This window comes from Neomonachus schauinslandi, chromosome 2, assembly GCF_002201575.2.
Source record: "Neomonachus schauinslandi chromosome 2, ASM220157v2, whole genome shotgun sequence".
NCBI lineage: Eukaryota > Metazoa > Chordata > Mammalia > Carnivora > Phocidae > Neomonachus > Neomonachus schauinslandi.
In genome coordinates, this window is record NC_058404.1 from 172,318,573 (window position 1) to 172,335,921 (window position 17,349).

Sequence of the window (17,349 nt, forward strand, 5' to 3'; positions counted from 1 at the left end):
GGAAGACAAACGACACTGAACTTGCCGCGTGAGTGTGCTCACCTCTTCGGCACAGCATTCCCACTTTGTTCTCCACTTGAGCTATGCTTTAGGTACTTAAAAAAATTTGGCGAGGAGGCGGAGGGGTTAAGACGAGGTGGAAGAGCAGGAGCTGAAGACTGACCTGAGCAACTTTTAGACTCGCCCACAGGTGGATGATTCACACTAAACAGCAATTAGAGAGAAGGCAGGGCGATTAGCGGGAAGGGGGGGAGCCCAGGGGGGAGCCGAAGGGGGGCGCGGAGGGAACAGGCTAGGCTGCCGCCGTCCGCTTATTTAAACACCAGCTGTCACAGTCAGAGGACTGCTCTTCACTTCTCTTCTGTATCCACTGTCTCTTTGACAAAGGTAGTTTTCAGTTAAAAAAAAAAAAAAAAAGAGTACTGTGAAAAGTCATTCTTGATCATTTCTCACACATGTACGAACCCAATAGTGCTTTTTCCTCCCTTCCCTTTTCAGAAACTGGCAGCAATTTTTTTTTGTTTTTTACTTAAATGCAAAAAAGGAAAGCAAAACAAACTCCATAGTTTTTAAAATACACGTCTCTTTAAAATGAACAATAACCTGCCTGGAATTCAAGGTCTCACTTCTTGTGCATAAATGAGGAAAGAGGTTCATAAGGGAGCAGAAAGCAAAACAGGTATGCTACGGAGGGAGGGAGGCGGGCATCTCTCCACCCTCCCCTGCCCTCCCCTGTCCAGCAAGATCCATCAGGAAGCTGCATCCTTGGCGAGAGGGGAAACGTACTGTCAGGGGTACCCCTTTCCTACCACGTCTGCTTGTGTGAAACTGCAGGCCTAGCAAGAGAACAGGGCATCTCTAGACAGGAATGCATCCACAATCACTGAAAACACCAGAAACAGAGGTCTGGGGACATGGCAGAGAGGGGAGAGAGAAGCCATAAACCAGCAAGAGCCCCATAAACCCTTGAACTGTTGTCTCTAAGATGTCATATATTAAATACTAGCTTCTGGTGTGCGTCCTGCTTTGGGATCATAGTTACACAGCCGAATTTTTGAAAGCCATAATCCTTTTCAATGGCTGACAGGAAACAAAGCGGAGAGGCTCTGCTACACCTTTCAAATAGTTTCATTTCTTCACTCAAAACCTGTCAAACACCTCCGTACAGACTGTGCCTGATCCGTGCGTGACCCCCACGCCCGACGCACGTCAGTCCCAGGAGGGCAGCAACTCTACACATTTATTCACGTTTATAGGTGAGGGGTTTTAAAAGATTTTTCAAGTTATTTTTAAGGATAACTCTGTGACTGCTTAGGGTCAAATTAATTGCCAAGGGACCCCGGAAGGGGCCCGGAGACCTTCCACTCCGCTGCTGCTTACCCATCTCTAGAACCAGGAAATTCCAACCGCTCATTCGAGCCCAGTTATTCAAAGTGAGCAGATCCGGTTAGCAGACTCTAGAATACGCACACGGAAGGACATCCATTCCAGTTTGGTTACACACAGAAGCTAAGCAGGTGTGCCCAGGTCACAACCGGGTCAGGACCGAGCCAGCCCCGGACCCCGGGCCGCAGAGGCAGCAGACGCGGCAACGTCGCCGCTCGTGCCCCGCCTGGGACGGACGCCGCATCTCCGTGCCACCAGAGAAGGATCCCGGGTTTGCAAACGAGGACTCCCCAGCTCACCCCCCTGCCACCTGTCCCCAAAGCCGGCAGCTAGGTTCCAGGAGCCCTGCCTCGCACCCTGCGTGAGCAGTGACTACTACCCACTTCGACGGCCATTTCTGCTCCGTCTCAGCTGCTTCCTCCTGAGACTCGTACTTGCTACTCGAACAAGCAGCAAGCCTCTTACATCTACAGAGTTGCCGCGGGAGGAACAGAACACACCTTCAAGTGTTAGCTTTTAAGCCCACAGCAGAACCTGACTCAAGTCTCTGTCACCCAGTAAGCACAGATGGGCTGCACATTCTGGGTTAACGACAGATACGCCCCAGCTAGTTACACAACAAATTCACATTTTTAAACAAATCTTACTTCCGGTCATGAGGCGTCTCTGTGCTCACTGAGTGGTACCTCATAAGTTTCCTTTGGGAGGCCCCCGGAGACCCCTGAGCCGGTTCCGGAGGCTCCGGGCACTCCACGGGGAAATGACTCAGGGTGTTGGCGCGCCTTCGGAAGCTCTGCTGGGGTGACAGTGGGGCAGGCTCTTCTGCGGGCTGGCTCTCTGGGTCACTGGACAGGTCATCTGAGGAGCCAAGGAGCCTGAAGGAGCTCTCGGAGGCGGGCAGGGCCTCTTTCTCACACACGGACGGCTCCTGACGGCAGACGGACAGCAGGTCAGGCGTATCACAGGCAATCTCCTCCCAGGGGCAGGAAAACATTTTGACACAGGAGCCCATCTGGTTATAATGCCATCTAGAGGCCACCGAGAATGTAAGGGAACGAAGGCCCAATAAGGCCCTGCTTATCAGAGACCAAACGCTAGGCTGCTGGACAGATGGGGAAACCTGCCCAAATCCAAGGGGAAGGACGTAGCTGTTGTAAGCGAAGCCGTCAATAGCCCCTTCTCCCTGTAAAAGACTCTACTGTGCTTTTAACTCGTAGAACTTGTCTGCACTGTTTACACAAACCAAGACATTCTTTATCTCTGCCAAGTGTGTTCATACATGTTCTACCCACATTGTTAAGGCTCTCTGATTTTGATCTAATGTTGAAATTTAACTTGGTGATCCTGAGGTTAAAAACTATATCCTGTATTATTCTTCGAATATGAAGAATCTCTCTTTAGGCACTTATGCCAGAACTCAAGGCCAATTATTTAACTTCTTTCTGTACCCCAATTTTCTCATCTGTAAAAGGGTAGAGAGAAAATTTCTCAGTGGGTTTCAAGAATTAGGCAAGGTAATCCAAGTGAAAGTGCACTGTAAAATGTTATACAAATATAAGTTACTGTATCAGGTACTCAATGAAGCTACTAAGTAGGTAACCCCAACATTTGTTGAGATATCATGACAATACTTTAATACCATAGTCTTTCGAGATACATGCTTTTTCAAAGACATGAACTACTACTCAGGCAATCCTATGCTTTGCAGTGCACCCAGGACATGGTTGGTGGCTAATATATTCTTCTCCTATCAAAGAACATAAAATAAGGGGGGGGCATATCAGTTTGCCCCTGCTGAAACTGCTAGAAGAGATAAACATAGAAAGAGTAAAATGAAATGAATGCATCTAATGATAGACTGAAGAATCTAAATTCTATCTCTTCATTTGATATACGGTTGCGTGCCTTTCAGATGATATATTAAGGATTTTAATTTTTAAAAATATGTTTATTGAGGGGAGAGATATACATTTAATTTTGTAGGAATTAGATAGGAAAAACTTAATTCCCAACATACTACAAAATATTAATTACCTTTAAACATAGCTGAAATTTTTCATTCTTCGAGACTCTGTAGTTCCAAAGATCCTTTTAAGGATTTAAAATTTTGTCTAAGATGACACATCAGAGCAAACATTCTCCATTATGCAAACCTGTTCATCTCAACTCTTATTAACTTCCCTCCAAATTACATGAAGGAGCTAATCCTTAGCTTAATCTTACACCTAAAAGGGCTACTCGGATGTTCCTCAACAAGTAGATGATCAATTTACTGGTAGAGATCCAGTTACATAAAATAGCTTATTTTTACAAGTTTCTCAATCTCAGGTTAAAAAAAGATGTAAAGAAGTACACATAAAGATACCCCCACACACAATACAAGCAGGTGGCTTCTGAAAGTTGTATTTCTCTTAAGATTACCCTAGAAATTCAAGCTTCATATATATTTTAGATCTGTGCTTTGGAGAAGAATATAAACAAGCGATAAGACTTCCTGGAAAAGTCACTTGAGTGACATGAGCCTCTTCACAGTATCTTTATTTGCAGTGGTCTGAGAAGCCTCTTCCCTGTCCACTTCCCCAGGCGCAATGCCTATCCTTTAAAATTTAATTCAAAGGCACCACTTCCCCCATTCCCACGCTTTCTCTGGTTCCACTGGTCCAAAATAACTTCCCTTCCCCTTGCTCTCGGGATGGCGAAGTTACCACCATCTCTTAGTCTAACTCTCAGGGCTCCTTCCATACTCTGATGCTGGTGTTATTTGAGTATCTGTCACCTCCCAGTTAAGTTCCTGAGGGCTCTGTCCCATTCATCTGTATATTGCAGATACACCATAAACTGTTTCCCAATGTGAAGTAAACTGTGGTGTAGAACCGGTATGTAGTTGATGGAGGTCAGATGATGCTCCGTCCCACCAGATTTTAACTCAGAAAATCATATTCTGAGGACTGGTGTCTAGGGCCTTGCTCCCGAGAGAGAGTCCGCAAACCAGGAGCATCAACACCACCTTGGAGCTTGTCAGAGATGCGGCATTTCAGGCCCCACCCCAGGCCTACTGAACCAGTATCTGTATTTCTGCCCGAACCGCATTAAAGGTACACCTGAGAACTTGAGCAGCACCCTCCCGAGTCAGTGTTTCTCAAGCGGTAGATGGCAGGTGGTAGTATCAATTTGTTGGCCATGAACATTTTTAAAATAAAAAAGATCCAAAGAGAACAGTACATGTCACAGATTGTTTACAGTAAATACTGTTTTATGCGATCTTAATTCTGGATGCGAGCGTGTACGTACGTGTTTGTGAATCGTTTCACAACGTTAAATGAGTTTCTTACTGTTGGCTATGGTCTAAAAGCTCTGAAAGCCACGTGCCCGGGAGCAAACTCAGAACTTGAGAGCTGTGTGGTCAGGGGCTGGCTCCACAGAGCTTCCGTCGCTCGGGAGTCTGAAGGAGCTCTGGTGGCAGAAGGAAAGCTGGCCTGCCTAACGAAAACCCCAAGTTCACTTTCTGGTGGTTAAAAAGAGCTGAAGCTGCCTAAATGTCTAGAAAGCAAGAAACTAAAACAAGGACACGGACACAGGTTTGTTACCAAAGAGAACCGCTGGCTTGCTCATTATCACGAAGCTGTGCTTGGGGACACACCCAAGGGGCGAAGCTTAGTTGTCTAATTTATAAGAACAGTAATATATTTAATTACAATCGTAGAGCCGGCCAAAGGGTAAAAGTATTCAAGCTGTAAACTTCACGGAATTCACAAACCCACTTTTGAAGTTTTCCCAATTTCAATTATTTTTAATATTGGGCAAGAAGTCCACTGGTTGCTTTGTGATAAATTACCTCTCAGTGATCTAAAAGTGTCATCTTGCTTCTTTGCTTATGTAATGGCCATCTGCTTTGTTATGTGAAACTTTTAAGTTACAGAATTGCAAGACCAGCCCTCCTCCTGCACCCAGAAGTCTCAGGCACCAAACTTTTCATGATGAAAGATAGGGGGCTTCCTGGGATCCTTTCGTAGGCTCTGCAGGTAGCAGATGAGCATGACCCATTTGCTGATTTCTTCAGGGTGTCACAGAAAGGGAGATGTGCTTACTTTGCTCGTGTTACTTAAAGTGCTAGACATGGAGCTGTCCAGATCCAGACTGGAGGAGTGTTCCTGGAGGCCTCTGGCTTTACTACCCTACATAAAGAAAAGCAATCAAATTAGAATCCCTTAGGCTTGTGCAAAGGCATCAGATAGAAGCAGCTTGGTCTATTTAAACCACCTCAGGAAAAATGATCTACTGAGATAAAGCTGCTGAGCACATATGTGCATTAAGATAATCAACATTTTTTTTTTTTAATAGCACAGCAACCTAAATGTTCCTGAACACCTTGTGTATGAATCATTTGGCAGGGATGACGGGCAGGAAGAAGAGACAATCTGTCTATGAAGAAAAGCAAGCACACTCAACACCTCTCTCCCAAGTCCCAAGCTGTCACACCCCGCCAGCTATGGGACGCCCAGACAACACTCTATCCACTCAGGAGCTCTCAGAGGTGGCCACCTGGTTTTGTAAATGGACTGTTTTTAATTATCTCTAAGGATGTTGCAAAATTCTGAGAAACACCTTCAAAGAAAATAAAATTTAACCAGAACAAAATTAAGCATGGTTCAGATGGAGTGTATCATGAAATTAAAAAAAAAAACAATAAAAACAAATAAACAAAAAAACTCTGTAAGACATTTCAAGCTCCAGAAAGATGTGAAACTTTGAAAGAAAATCAAACTCTGATCTCTCACGAGTGCCATCAAAGGTCAGGTACACCTGCTGGGGTGGGGAGCACACAGCATGTAATTTCTTAGGGAACTCCCAGACTGGTGTCTAGGTTTCCTCTGTGCTTCCTGCAGAGTGCAGTGCGCAAACCTGTCCGTACAGGGCCAGATACTAAATCTCTTGGGCTCTGGGGGCCATATTGTCTGTGGCAACTACTCAGGACTCTGCACAAAAGCAAATTAAGAGTATAGGTAAATGAGTGGATACCACTGTGTCTCCAAAACTTTATTTACAAAAACAGGAGGTGTGTGGCATGTGACCCAAGAGCCACAGTTTACTGACCCGCTACAGAGAGTTCTAGACATGTACCAGCCGCGGCTGACAGTAAATGGTTTTTTAAGCTGTGCCTCGTGGCACTTAGGGAGGATGGGTCCCACACTTTATTACATCTAATCTGTGCTCTTCACAGAGACTGGCCAGCGAATAACATCCTTTTAGGAAACAAAAATACCATGCTATGTAAGAGAATTTCTTTTAACCTAAACCAAGTTAAAAACTGAAGTGTAGGTAACACTGCTCTAAGACTGAGAAGACATTAAAAAGGTTTTTACCCTTCTGTACTTTATAACAAACACTGATGGCACAAAAGCAAAGAAATGAGGGCTCCTGGCTCAGTTGGAAGAGCATGCAACTCTTGATCTCAGGTTTGTGAGTGTGAGCCCCACACTGAGTGTAGAGATTAAAGATTTTTCGTTTTGTTTTGTTTTGTTTTGACAGAGACAGCGAGAGCGGGAACACAAGCAGGGGGAGCGGGAGAGGGAGAAGCAGGCTTCCCGCTGAGCAGAGAGCCCAGTGTGGGGCTCGATCCCAGGACCCTGGGATCATGACCTGAGCCGAAGGCAGACGCTTAATGACTGAGCCACCCAGGCACCTTGAGCATAGAGATTACTTAAAAATAATTTTTTTTAAAAAAAGGCAAAGAATTGAATCTTATGTTCTCTTAAAAAGTGATTTTAACTTAGATTAGGAGAAATTATGCTACTTACCCGGGATAAAATACTTTCTAAAGACTCTGTTAAAGATCTCTTGGCTTTATTTTTCAGCATATCTAGTCTAAATCGAGTGGCACTCGGTGGTAACTCACTTCCAATATTCTCTGCTGCAATCTGTGAGGTCTAAAAAGTGAAACAATGAAAAGTTAAGTCAGTCACTTACAGCTTCCTTGCTCCCTTCCTTTTTTCCTTCTTAAAGGAATGATCAATCTCTAGGATGCATCTTTTTGACCCCAGGACGTTATTCTGATCCCCTGACCTCATCTCATCTGCTCCTCGAAGGCAAGGCTGCAAGTCCAGGAAACAGTCTGCCTCAAAGCACTGCTCCAACCGCTCCAAACAAAACGAGGAAATGTGCTTGGAAACCACTCTGTTAACAAAGCTGATGAGCTCGGGCTCTACGGTCGGGATCAGAGATGTGTCCCTCACTAACTGGCCTTGGACAAGCTACTTCCTCTCTCCTCGACTTAGTTCCTTCCTCTGTCAACTCAGACCCACCTCACGATCTAATCCTAACGCTGTGTTGTGAGATGAAACAGGTAAAACCACGTGAAGTTTGAGGAAAGCTGCTGGTACCGAGGTGGACAGTGTTAGCTCTTCCAAGTAAAGAACAACTTACCTTTGGGGGAATTTCAGAGGCTGAAACAAATAGAATCCACTCCATAACTTTAAATTTTATTTTCTTTTTTAAGATTTTATTTATTCATTTGAGACACAGAGATACAGAGAGAGAGAGAGAAAGCATGAGCAGTGGGAGAGGCAGAGGGAGAGGGAGAAGCAGACTCCCCACCGAGCCAGGAGCCCGATGTGGGGCTCGATCCCAGGACCCTGGGATCACGACCTGAGCCGAAGGCAGACGCCCAACCATCTGAGCCACCCAGGCGCCCCTCCATAACTTTAAATTAATCCCTTCATCACCTTCTGTGGAGCTGTCTTCTCCACTTCTTCCTCTCCCCCACCTACAGGTTCTGTCACCCCTTCCCTCTGCAACCATGCTTGCCCCCCTCACTGGTCACAACATGAAGTTGCCAACACAATGGTGTTTGGATGCCAACCAGAAAATGAGGTTTAATCCTACTTATTAACAAAGAGGTATGGTAAAAAAAAAAAAAAAAAAAGAACTATAAAAACTCTCTAAATTAAAAACACAAACAAGCACATACTCCAATACTCTAAACTCAGACCATTCTTTGTTGTTACATACTTCAAGCATACAGAAAAGCACACAGACCAATATAACACATGCATCTGCACCCCCACCCCCGCCCCCCCGACTCAGCTCTGGCCAAGTGAACATGCACGTGTTGAGAGCAGTGAGGATCGCGGGCTCCAGAGCCCGGGCCCAGATGAGATGCTTCTCTGTGTCTCCCTAGCTCTGTGGCCTTGGACAGATCTTTACCTGCTGCCCCTCCGTTCCTCCACCTGCAGACTGAGGACACACAGGGAACTTTCCCCACAGAGCACTTATGAGCTTCAGATGAACTAATGCACATTAAAGCACCAAGAACATACCTGACGCTCAGTAGATGTCAGCTATGAGTCACGATCATTGACTCTTAGCTACTGTTTCCCATGTTTTATGGAAAACATTACAGACCTCTGTGATGCCTCCTGGAACCACTCTCCATTTCCCAGCTGCACAAATAACCCCGCTCCTGAAGTTGGTGTTCGTCAACTCGTACCATGTACCTTCATACACATGTATGTATCCATAAAACATACGTAATGGTTTACATGTAGTTGAAACTTTAAATGAACAGATCATCCTGTACATACCCTCCCATAACTACCTTTTGTCTTTCAATGTAGTTTTTCAGATTTATCTGTGTTGACAAATGTTCTTGGATTCACTCACTTTAATTAGAGTGCAGTTGCTCACTGTATAACAACGTAATTTGTTCACGTTCCTATGCTTAAACATGTATTCCTTCATGCTTTTACAAAGGAGACTGAGCTAATCTCTCCCGAACATAGCTCCTTAGCACAGATGTAAAAGTTTTCGCAAGGTAAATAATTAGAAATGTCCTTGCTGGGTCACTAGGTCTGCGCGTCTTCACAGGTACCAGATACGGTCAGATTTTTTTCCCCTAAATGGTACTAATTAACAGTCACAGTATCAGTACATGAGAGTTCACCTCTACATGGCATGGTCAGATTTCTCCATTTCTGCCAATTTGATGGCTACAGATGGTCTCTTAATTTGTCTTCCCCGGATTCCTATGTGATCATGCATTTTTTATTATTTAGCTATTTGCTGGTCAAAGATATAGGTCTTCTTTGAAATGATGAAATGCTAGTTCATCAATGAATGTCATACATTTTTCAAGGCATAAAAGAGAAATAAAGGGTTCTGATAAGAGCTACCTTTGGCTTCATGCAGTCATCAGAGTTTTACTTCTGTGAGAATTAGAATGTGCATTAAGAGAATGACAACTAGCTTAGAAATTCTTTGGAGGGAGACCATCATTTATCTTTGTGTTTTCGTAGAGTATACGGAGCATGCTCTGGACACTTCCCACTTGCTTGCTGAAGGAGCGAATGAGCAATGATCACCAGGTAGGCCCTGGGGAAACACGTACCCAAAGCAACAGACTCCTGCAACAGATACTAACTAAGTGCCTGCTAAACATCATGCAGCACGGGCAGGTGCCTTACTCACTGCCATTGGTCTTGTGCAATCATTTACCAAATATCAGGGCCACAGACTCCAGAGCAAAGGAAAGGATCCACACAGGGCCCTTGGGGGCCTGCCCTTGACTCGCCGCCAGTTCTTCCACAAAGTTAAGAAGTCGTGCGCTTGCTTTCAAACTCCACACAAGTTTCCATGAAGTAGAAGCATTTTGAATGGATTGTTTTGATAGATAAAGAAAACACTGGCTACAAGACCAGTAGCACACAGCAGAAAGTACATACAAGAAAAACTGCACTTTTCCTTTTCTGAAACCAGGCCATAAGAATGTCTGTACACGGAGTTCAACGCTTCGTCCACTCTCCTCTCCCACCTAACATGATGCTTTTCCAGGTCTATCACCACAATTCTAATATGCTTTGAAAATAATTCATGTTTAGAAAATATATTCCTTGTTCATTTTAAAATAAGCATCTAGAAGTTTCTCCTTTGAAGAGGATGCTGGTTCTTCCAATTTGGGGTGCTAGAGCAACTTGCACCGAGTTGCCACACTGCCCAGCCCAGGACAGAAGGGTGAACTCTGCACAGAAGTGTGGAGCCAAGTTTTAAATTCTGCGGCTACACCGACGTTCTCAGGTCAGAACCCACCATCCTGTGGCGCCGTGGCGTGCCCACGAGCAGCCTTATTCCTAACAACGAGCACCTGCAAGTAGCCAAGGTGTCCACCAGAAGGATGATGGAGAAAATTGGGGCTGGCCCACGGGAATAAAAAGGAACAAACGACTGATGACACGCAACAACATGGATGAGTAGCACAAAGTGAAAGAAGCCAGAACTGAAGGAGTAAAGACTCTCTGATTCCATCTGCAAAACTTCTAGAACAGGCAAATCAACCTATGGTATAAATAATCAAAACCGTGGCTGCCTGGGGGAGGGGTAGTGAGGACCAGCAAAGAGGTACGGGGGTACATTCCGGCGTGAAAGAGGATGCTCTCTATCTTGATGGGGGCTTGGGCCACCTAAATGTATGAAGTCCTCAAAACTCAACGAGTAGTGCACTCAAGATCTGTGCAGCTTACAGGATGTAAATCTCCAAAGACAACTGTGAACAAATACTGAGCTACAGCTAATTATATGCACGCTGAAGTGTATGGGAATAAAGAGTGCTGGTATCAGAAATTTACTTTACAAGTCATCCAAAAAAAGGTGAAATAAGAACTGGATGGACATATGGGAAAGCAAATATTGCAAAATGCGACAAATGGTATAATCTGGATGGTGGGTATATGAATGCTCACGGTTTCTTCCAACTTTCCTACATGTTTGAAATTTTTCAAAATAAAATGTCAGAAAACCTCCTCTACTGGAAAATGGACCCAGGCAAATCAGTGAGTAGTTATATAACATTAAATTTTGTTAGGTATGTTCCTAAAAAGCATAATGATTAATATAGTACCCTTGGACCTGCGACACATCAGCTGTCATTCCCTAACATGCTGCTTGACCTCTTCCCCACATCTCCATCTCGAACAATGGTATTATACCACCTGCCTCAAAAAAGTTGTAGAAAAACTGGAATCACTCATGCAAAAAATTCAAACTCTGTACGTGGCAAACATTCAGTAAGTGGCAGTTGATTGAATATTCTTAATTTTTCACACCAGCTCTGTCCAGACAAGTAGAAACAGTATGTCCACTTACTAAAATGTGACACTTTCTAACTTTATTACTTTACAGGTCTTTGCCTAAAGCGATTCTTCCTTTTCCACAAGAACAAAACGTCCTTCAGTTGTTCTATTTTATAAAAATGGTTCCTCTGACAGCTATCCAACGCTACCATTTTAGTCTTTGAAAAGCACATACAGCATCACCACTGGCTCTGAGAAGTAGAAGCAGCCCTGGGTCTGTGCTCAGCGTCCTCTGTCCACATGAGGGCCGGGGGCCAGAGAAGTTCACTGCCAAAGCCATGGTTCTAACTCCTCTCTAGGTCAAGTCATAACACTGTCCAAAGGCTATGGGAATTTTTAGGTGCAACAAGAGCATAATGAGATCCATGTAAACTATTTGGTAGCAGAAAATGAGAGCAGGAATCTACTGGTGAATCTCAAAGCTTCATCTGATCCATCTAAAAACAGCAGCAGCACTGAAAAGCCTGATCCTCAGAGCCCGAGTGGGTGTCCAGCCTGGGGAAGACCCAACCACAACTGGAGATCAGAGCAACTTCTTTACAGGCACGGACGTGAGCCTGCTGGGGAACAAAATGTTTAGAAACCTTGAGAGAAAGCACTGACAGCTCTGCTTTGTGAGGCTTGGAAGCTGTGACATTAAATTCTCTCATGTTTTCAAATGGAAAAAAAAATTAAATATATTTCTCCACTGGACTAAACTATGCCCAAATCATAAAGATACTTCTGTTCCTTAAATATCAGTTTGTCCTTAGGTCAAAACTTTCCATCCACCATAAATGCTTCATTCCCCTCCAGCAGTTATAAATCATTTCAAATTATCAATTTCCTGTTGGAACAAGTTAGGGAAGAAAATTACAACAGGGAAAACCTATTAATGGCACAAGAGGGAAAAAAAAGGGGGGGGATGGAAACAAGAAAATAGGTTGAAAAGCAGCAAAGAATTCACTGTCAGCATAGGCTGGGTGGCCCACCCGAGTGAGCTGGAGGAGCACAGAACTCCCACGCTGTCCTGGGAAGGGAGGGATGGGGGCTGGCAGAGGCCAGACACACATACGGTGCACTGGCGTTAGGGTCCCTGCTAAGAGATGCTAAGGTTGGCCAAGGGGATGAAAAACAATGTTGGGCACTGTATGTGAGCTCTGTGAGCTCAGGAAAGGGACCTGACTGCCAGAGCCAACTGGAAGGTAGGAATCTGGGGAGAGTAAAACCACATCACCGTTAGGTGACCAGAAAAGCAGAGGTGTTTATAGGGAGAGGGTGCGCCACTGAGCATTAAAGCCCCTGTAGAACAGATCAGTTAGGCATTTTATAAAAAGGCAATATACTGGGGTGCCTGGTGGCTCGGTCGGTTAAGCGCCCAACTCTTGGTTTCGGCTCAGGTTATGATCTCACAGTTGTGAGATCGAGCCCCATGTCAGGCTCTGCGTTGGGCGTGGAGCCTGCTTAAGATTCTCTCTCTCCCTCTGCTCCTTCTCACCTTCCCAATCTCTCTCTCTCTCTCTCTCCAAAAAAAAAAAAAAAAAGACTGCAGCGCGTGGGTGGCTCAGTCAGTTAAACATCTGCCTTCTGCTCAGGTCATGATCCCACGGTCCTAGGATCGAGCCCCATGTTGGGCTCCCTGCTCAGCAGGGAGCCTGCTTCTCCCTCTCCCTCTGCCCTCCCCACCACTCATGCTCAATCTTAAATAATAAAAAATAAATAAAATCTTAAAAAAAATAAAAAGACCATATACTTTTGGAAAATTAAGGATTTTCTGAACATCTTTCAGTGATATTTCTCTAGATTTTCTGACTTACAAGGAACTTAAATACAAAATGCACACCTGAAGCTCTACTGGTTATCATGAATTGACTTACACAGAGTCTAAGGGACATAAGAACGTGATCCGTGACACCACGTGTATGGAATCGCAGACTCGGAGCCCCAGCTTCGGACACAGCACCCTGAGACAGAAAAGCTGAACAATGCTTGTGCCCAGAAGAGGAAGGCAAGCCGATTTGGGACCTCCAGCACGTGAAACAGAGTCAATGCCAGTCTGGTACGTGGATGCCCATGCGCCAGGCTCCCCAGCACGGCACCTGACCTGTCAGTACAGCTACCTTACATTCACATAGTACTGACATTCCAGAGAACCTCCGGGCACCTTACAGAATTCTGAAGGCAGCGATGCAAGGTCATTCCCATTGTCCCGGGGAGAGAGGGGAGGTGACAGAGACGGGCTCCCTGCAGGTCAAGTAGCTTGCTGTGGCAGTATCTACTCTCCAATTCCTTCTTGAAGCTCTACACCCGCCCTCTTGTTGGGAACGCCTGCTCCACCCGCCCCGTGAGGCAGACGCAACTTCTCTCATCGCCTCCAAGCAGTCTAAATATTTCCAAATTTCCCCTACATGTGCAACAAGTAAAAATAAAACACAGGGAGAAAAAGAGTTTCAGAACTTGAGAAAATCCTCAAGTTTCTGCTTTACACAGCATCCTGGTAAAATTAAAAGAGGGGAAAAAATGCCATACCTGCTTTATCTCCCCAATATGGATGTGACCTTTTTGTTTCTCTTCATATAAACATCTCAGGAAAGAAATAATCAATTCATTCTCTCGCTGTTCACTTCTTGGTCTCGATTTCTTTATAAAAAAAAAAAAGAATATATTACATTTATTTTTAATTGTCAACAAAACTGCTAAACCATGCCTTTGAAAACGCTAACATCCACCCATTATAATGGCTGCTTTTACCCAATCATCTCACTAGGGGGCACCAATGATCCTAGCTAGACATGGACACCATTACCGGACAATGGAGCCAGGGGGCCAGATTCAGCTTTTGACCTCTGATGTCCTTATACCTAAAATAAATATTTCAAATCAGATAGAAGCACAAACAAAATATTTAATAAATAAGCTGTCTTGAAAACAAGAAAAGAATAAAATCTGTGTAAACATATCCAGAGGTCAAGAGCCATAATGGCCACATGTTTATAAACTTTTATGGCTAGGGAACTGGAAAGGAAAACAGCAACTGGATCGAGGGTCATGGTCCCACCCATCCAAAGTGCTGTTCAGCATGAAGCACTTTCTGCAAGCCCTGCAAGGCCTAAACTTGCACGCAATATTTCATGGCACTGACTCACTTTTTTTTTTCTCCTTTCTTTAAGGAAATTCTCCCTACATCTTTTATTTTTCAGATAAGTAGTGGCAAAGCACACTGAACTAGAAATCAGGATACATAGGTTCTGGGTGCTGCCACAACAAGATTACATGACCAAAGGCGAGTCATGTAATCTTAGCTTCATCTGTTCAAAGAAAGATTGTGCACAAAAGAAACTCCCCAATTCTTTGGATCTGAAACATCAGTGTTCATTTTTAGAAGACCATGTAATTAATGTAATTTTATTATTTTCTCTGAAAATGAAGAAAAAAGTTATTCTGAAGACACACAAAGCTTCTAGCCTATAAACCTTGAAAATATGGGTTTTGAAGAGTTTGAGAGTGAGAGCGAGCGAGCAGGGGGAGGAGCAGAGGAAGGAGGAGAAGCAGAGGGAGGAGGAGAAGCAGACTCTGTGCTGAGCAGGGAGCCCGCCAAGTGGCGGGCGTCATGGGAGCCCTGGGGCCCTGGGATCATGACCTGAGCCAAAGGCAGACACTTACCCAACTGAGCCATCCAGGCACCCTGAAAATGTGTGTTTTTCATAATGATGATTATCCATTTTCCTGCTCACCACCCCCCCCAATCCAAACTTCTAGCCTGCTCTTCAAAACAAAGACTGTAATAAATGAATCAACTATACAACCATCTAGTCTGGATCAATACCACTCTTGGCAACCTCCTCTCTGAGCTAACCTAGAAGCAATAATTTTACCCTTCGTGTCACGGGTTTTAGAAGCAAAGGTAACACTAACCCAGACCTTCTGGTATTCCTCCTCTTTAAAAAAAAGATCATTTAAAATATAAGTTGTTCCTAAAACTGAAGGAAAAGACAGTAAATCATTAGAAGGGGTTGTTTTCACTGATGACTTGCTATTCTTTAAATTTCAGATTCAAGGATTGAATATCTTAGAGCAGATGCTCTCAATCTCGATTCCAAGCCATGAACCCTGATGTTATGAAGTTTTACATGTTTTATGTAACAAGTGCATTTTTCCAAAGAAAGTTCCCTTCAGATCTTCAAGAAAGGAAAAGGATAGTCATATACCACAATCCCAACTTTATACTGAGTAGCCCAAGGAGGTGATGGATACACGGTGAGTCTACACGCCCAGGAGGCACGAGGAACCCTCATTCACTGCTGATGGGACTGCACGATGACACAGCAGCTGTGGGGGCCAGTTTGACAGCTTCTTACCAAACCAACCATGCCCTTAGCACTCGATCCAGCCAATCACACTGCTTCATATTTACCCAAATGAGTTGAAAATTTGTGACCATACTAAAACCAACACACAAATGTTTATAGCAGCTTCATTTATAACTGCCAAAACTTACGAGCAACCCAGATGTCCTTCAACAGTGAATAAACAAATTGTGACACATCCATAAAATGGAATATAAAGGGCACCTGGGTGGCTCAGCTGGTTAAGCATCTATCTGCCTTGGGCTCAGGTCATGATCCTGGGGTCCTGGGATGGAGTCTCACATCAGGCTCCCTGCTCAGCAGGAGGGTCTGCTTCTCCCTCTGCCTCTGCTCCTCCCCCTGCTCGCACTCTCTCTCTCAAATGAATAAATAAAATCTTTAAAAAAATGGAATATTATTCAGCACTAAAATGAACTATCGGGCCATGAAAAGACACAGAGGAACTGTAAATGCATGTTGTTAAGTGAAAGCCAATCCACTGCATGCTGTATGATTCCAACTGTATGACATTCTGGAAAAGGAAAAACAAGGGAGACGGTGAAATCGGGGGGGGCCGGGGGTTGGGGGGGGGGGGGAGAAATAAACTGATGGAGCATAGAGGATTTTTAGGGTAGTGCAAAAACAATTCTCTTTGATCCTATAATGGTAGATAGATGTCATTATACATTTGTTAGAACCCACAGAATGTACAACACTAAAAGTTAACCCTAATGTCAACTATGGACTTCAGTTATTAATAATGTATCAATATGGGCTAACCAATAGTAACAAATGTACCACACTAAGACGTTAATAATAGGGAAAAGTGGCCCAAGGGTAAGGCTGGGGTGTGAGAGGTTATATGGGGACTCTGTATTTTCTAGCCACTTTTTCTATAAAACTAAAACTGCTGTAAAAAAAAATAATAAAGTCTATTTTTTTTTAAGTCTAGGAAAGAGGAACAGACAGGAAATTAGGGGATGTCTCTGAACAGACACCTAAGAGTTGGAACCATTCTTTCTTCCATAACTTTAATTAAATATTTGGGGCTGTTCTCACAACAAAATGTGTATTTTTCTTGGAGAAACTGTGCAATTGCTTATTTCAAAGTCTCAAAAAAGGTTAAAAATGCAGTAATAAGAGGAGACATTTTTTCCTCAAAATATGCAAGAAAGTTGTCCAGATGGACAGAAAATGAGACAAATGAGCACCATGTACTATCACAGTCATCAGAAACTGAAGCAAAGGAGGAAATGCATCACGGAGGTCGTGAAACATCACAGAGGAAAGTCAATAAGGTCAGAAATCCACGTCCATGATATCCTACAAGGTCAAAAAATAAATCCTTCCTTCCTTAAAATAACCGAAATGTGACTAGGGGCTACTCTTCTATTGAGTTCAAATGATTAGCAAGGTGTCGACACCCACCACCCTCCACAGTGGCAACTCATTCCTTTCTACAGGTGATTTAATTTTACAAACACTCATTAGTCAGAGAGACAAGTCTGAGGAAAATG

General features: G+C 44.0%; 1 protein-coding gene and 1 long non-coding RNA gene across 7 annotated transcripts in view; one reads left to right on the top strand and one right to left on the bottom strand.

The window, feature by feature from the left end:
- TBC1D1 (TBC1 domain family member 1) overlaps window positions 1-17,349 on the bottom strand; it is a 215,689-nt gene that overhangs the window by 84,004 nt on the left and 114,336 nt on the right. For 5 of the 6 annotated variants that reach the window (XM_044913007.1, XM_044913008.1, XM_044913005.1 and 2 more), the window contains 4 exons: window positions 14,016-14,126; window positions 7,185-7,313; window positions 5,475-5,561; window positions 2,034-2,314 (listed from right to left, as the gene is read on the bottom strand). In XM_044913007.1, coding sequence (XP_044768942.1) covers window positions 2,034-2,314; window positions 5,475-5,561; window positions 7,185-7,313; window positions 14,016-14,126 — 608 coding nt within the window. Of the gene's footprint in view, window positions 1-42; window positions 205-2,033; window positions 2,315-5,474; window positions 5,562-7,184; window positions 7,314-14,015; window positions 14,127-17,349 lie in introns of all 6 variants that reach the window. The other variant, XM_044913006.1, reaches the window with a different exon arrangement.
- On the top strand, window positions 191-11,906 carry LOC110590741. Its single transcript, XR_002480970.1, has 4 exons — window positions 191-419; window positions 2,336-2,342; window positions 5,625-5,631; window positions 11,894-11,906. It is a non-coding gene; the product is annotated as an uncharacterized LOC110590741 (long non-coding RNA).